The sequence below is a fragment of the Triticum aestivum genome, unplaced genomic scaffold (genome assembly GCF_018294505.1).
Source record: "Triticum aestivum cultivar Chinese Spring unplaced genomic scaffold, IWGSC CS RefSeq v2.1 scaffold186761, whole genome shotgun sequence".
Classification (NCBI taxonomy): domain Eukaryota; kingdom Viridiplantae; phylum Streptophyta; class Magnoliopsida; order Poales; family Poaceae; genus Triticum; species Triticum aestivum.
The window spans coordinates 1-3,253 of NW_025241788.1; the positions used below are offsets into that span (position 1 = coordinate 1).

The following is a 3,253-nucleotide window of genomic DNA, read 5'->3' on the forward strand; positions in this document are numbered from 1 at the left end:
CCATGGGCCTTTCCCGACCAACGGTTTGTTGGGGCAGCCGTGTGCCTTTCCCGACCAACATTCTGTTGGGGCTTGCATTAGCCTTTCCCGACCGACTGTAAGACGGGGTTTGTTTTGCCGACCAACAATCAGACAGTGTTTTCTTTTGATGACATTGTTTAGCCAACCACAACTTTACCTAGCATATGTTACTGATTGTCACATACATATAATTCACGTTTCTAAGGATAGTCAACAAGACACCATACATCAGGTGCACCAAACATTTTTTTATTCCATTTAACTGTCACATACATACACTTCAGTCTATTCTAGACATAATCACCAAGACACCATGTCACGTACATACACTTCAGTCTATTCTAGACATAACCGCCAAGACACCATACATCAGGTTCACAAAAGGACAGTTAAAAGATGCAACTATGATACATCAGTTATACAAAATGAGAGCTAAATCATCCAGTTGATGTGGATCCCTGTCTTCATGGTTCATAGTGAGTCCATCCTTGTGTTTGCTTCCTACAAAAGTTAAACAAATCTCAAATATTGAAATGCTTAATTAATTTATGAAATTGAATGCAGGCAGAATTCACATGTGCACTACTCACACACAACAGCACAAAATGAAGAATACACTTACATAATCTATAAAAATAGGATATCGGTACATGAAGACTGCCAATCGACTTCCAGCAGTAACCATGGATGTGACATAGAAACACTCAATCAACTTTTCGTCTATCCATTTGGAAGGAAATGCATCATTTACTTTGTATGATTGTTGAGCATATAGTGTTCCTGGGGATATACTTAAGTTAACATACTAGCAGCCAATATTCCAACACTTGTTTCCAAAAAAATAAACATACAACTTTGAAGATAGTGGATACAGTGAGCTAAAAGCTAAATATATGTAACTGTGACTCTTTCAGTAGATGTATAGATTTCTAGTAGTTCACACTGGATAAATCGACTTGAAAGCTAATTATAGATGTGGCTCTTTCTGAATACCTAGAAGTATTATCTTAGCTCATCTAACATTGTTTTGGGCAGGAAGGGAGAACACGTAAAATGTACATGTGTCCAAAAGGTTCCCGCATTTTCAGCCAGAATGGAAATAGGATTAAGAACAAATGAAATCCCAAAAAATAAGAGTAATAAGAAGAAAAGAAGCTACAACACGAAAGTAGATTCACCCGGTATCCTTGCCAAGGTAGGCGGACGCAGACTACTATTTAGATTTGACTTGAATACACCATGATAATTGAAGTCCTTAGTATTGGATGATATGCTCTATTGAATTTGGCTCAAAAGGTTAAATATTCTAGATTGTATAATCAAAGCCATGAACAAAGTCCATCAATATCACACATTTACAGCAAGTAGGCTGGGATCAATATATTACGCAGAAAATAATTCTTATTGAGATGAAATTACATCAACCATAAATGCCATCACTTCAGCCTGCACTACAGTAGTTGTCAAAATAGAGAACAATGCAGAAGAATAATTGGAATGCTCAATGCTGCATATAGTTCACCCCAACAAATGGTTCAGCTCCTTCTAATTAATGTATGATTTAACTCAGAATGGATAATTAGTATGGAATATTAGATAGTGAAAAAAGGTTCTAGGTGATGCAAATTCATTTGTACGTGTGGATTTATCCTAAAGGATCGTACGGTGCCTCTAATTAGTAGTTATAAAATAGTTGTAGGTGAGGAATTGAAGGTCACCTCTCCTACTTCCATTTCTTCCCAAGTGAGTATGCACACTAGCATAACCAACACTTCCCCTGTTCACAAGAGAAAAAACGAAATAAAGAGTATGTCAACTGATCAACACATCAAGTCATGGATGAATTTTCACCCTTTTACGCAAGAGAATTCTATAAACACAGCTAACAATCTACTAGAGTATCAACACAGGGCTATGGTGACAAAGTAAACTTGAATGCTAAGTTCAACTATGACTATACAAATACAAAGCCTATTGACTGCTATGCTTTGCTTTACTGAATTAGGTGAGCTATGGGCGTACAGAACCTATTATCTGCTGGATAATACAACTACGACTATATAAAATTTATCGAGCTTCTGGTTCTTTTATCATACACAACATACCATTCTGTATTATTGATTAATTAGTGTCTAAGTGTATATTCTCAAAAAACAGCAGAAAGGTGATTCACAAATACTGTATTTTCATGCAAAATTACAAGAAAAACAGCAGCCAACTTAAGAGATCCAACAACATCCTAGGATGCCCACTTCCGATGCCATGTATGTTATGACAAAAAAATCATATTTGCTAAACTTGCACACACACCATATTTATGTCATTCAAATAAGCTAAAATGATGTGGATTAAACTACACTCCATTCATAACACAAGAAATAAATTACAGTTTGAAAGTAAGGTTGTTTAACTACCAAAGTTCCTCCAAATTGTATCTTGTCCCTGTTTGTATAGTTCATATGATTAATAGATGCATAGAAATACCTGATAATGAGGTAGCAGGTCCACATATCTTTGAATAGGGGAGGTGAAATTTACATAGCCAGGATTCCCAGGACACCATGTGCTACAAGTTTTTAAAAATCCATTTCTGTAGCACAAAGCACACTGATATTGGCGACCCTCTTGGCAGGCCCTTCAGGTAAATAGGCAAATGCTGACACACCATGTGTCGATGGAACCCTGCAAACTTCAGAGTGTCAATGTTGTCAAGTAAAAGTAACAAATGCATCTATAATATTCAGTTGGTTAGGTACACACTTACAACTTTAGAAAACCTCCAGAAAATCTCCCAAAGAAAATAATCATGGATTCATGTATAGCAATCATGTATTCATTACACTTACTATCAAAGCATTAATCGTGTATAATGCTGAAACAATAAAATAAATACTTACACTGGAACCACCAGGCCTTCTATTTTAGTTAGTAGTTGAGTAATTGCCAAAATTCCACGAAACGTATTCAAGTTCGCTTCACCCTGCAAAAAGAAAACATTATCCAATTAAGTCTGCTAGGAATCACACAATATAAATAAACACAATAATAGTAATCGATGGCTAGGGTTTGAACTTTACTGCTTCAAGAACTTAATTATTTCCATGAATCAAAGCAGCATTGATTATTTTTGAAAGAAATCAATCTGGTGAGAGATGGGGCACCATCCACTGGGGCTATGGAAGGTTCATCGCTTGGAGTTAAAGTCTGCACGCACGCACGCACGCAGAGCTTA

The 3,253-nt window shown here is 36.4% G+C and overlaps 1 protein-coding gene across 4 annotated transcripts; it reads right to left on the bottom strand.

Annotated features, from left to right (window-relative positions):
- Positions 1-254: 254 nt before the first annotated feature.
- On the bottom strand, positions 255-3,238 carry LOC123176882 (casein kinase 1-like protein HD16). Of its 4 annotated transcripts, XM_044590909.1 has the most exons (5): positions 2,919-3,238; positions 2,506-2,703; positions 1,740-1,798; positions 644-801; positions 255-522 (listed from the first exon to the last, which is right to left on the bottom strand). In XM_044590909.1, the coding sequence occupies exons 2-5, from the start codon at positions 2,529-2,531 to the stop codon at positions 493-495; spliced, it is 273 nt and encodes a 90-aa protein (XP_044446844.1). In that variant the 5' UTR covers positions 2,532-2,703; positions 2,919-3,238; the 3' UTR covers positions 255-492. The 4 variants fall into 4 exon arrangements, 1 of the variants encoding a protein (XP_044446844.1); XR_006488688.1 differs by lacking the exon at positions 644-801; XR_006488689.1 differs by lacking the exon at positions 644-801 and having other exon boundaries at positions 2,506-2,710.
- Positions 3,239-3,253: the final 15 nt, after the last annotated feature.

What these genes read in the sequence shown, in the direction of transcription:
- LOC123176882 (XM_044590909.1), bottom strand. Translation starts at nt 2,531, where the DNA reads ATGTGGACCTGCTACCTCATTATCAG. An exon ending in ACCTGCTACCTCATTATCAG is followed by an intron (nt 1,799 to 2,505) that starts GTATTTCTATGC and finishes TCTTGTGAACAG; the next exon opens with GGGAAGTGTTGGTTATGCTA. An exon ending in ATCCTATTTTTATAGATTAT is followed by an intron (nt 523 to 643) that starts GTAAGTGTATTC and finishes TAACTTTTGTAG; the next exon opens with GAAGCAAACACAAGGATGGA.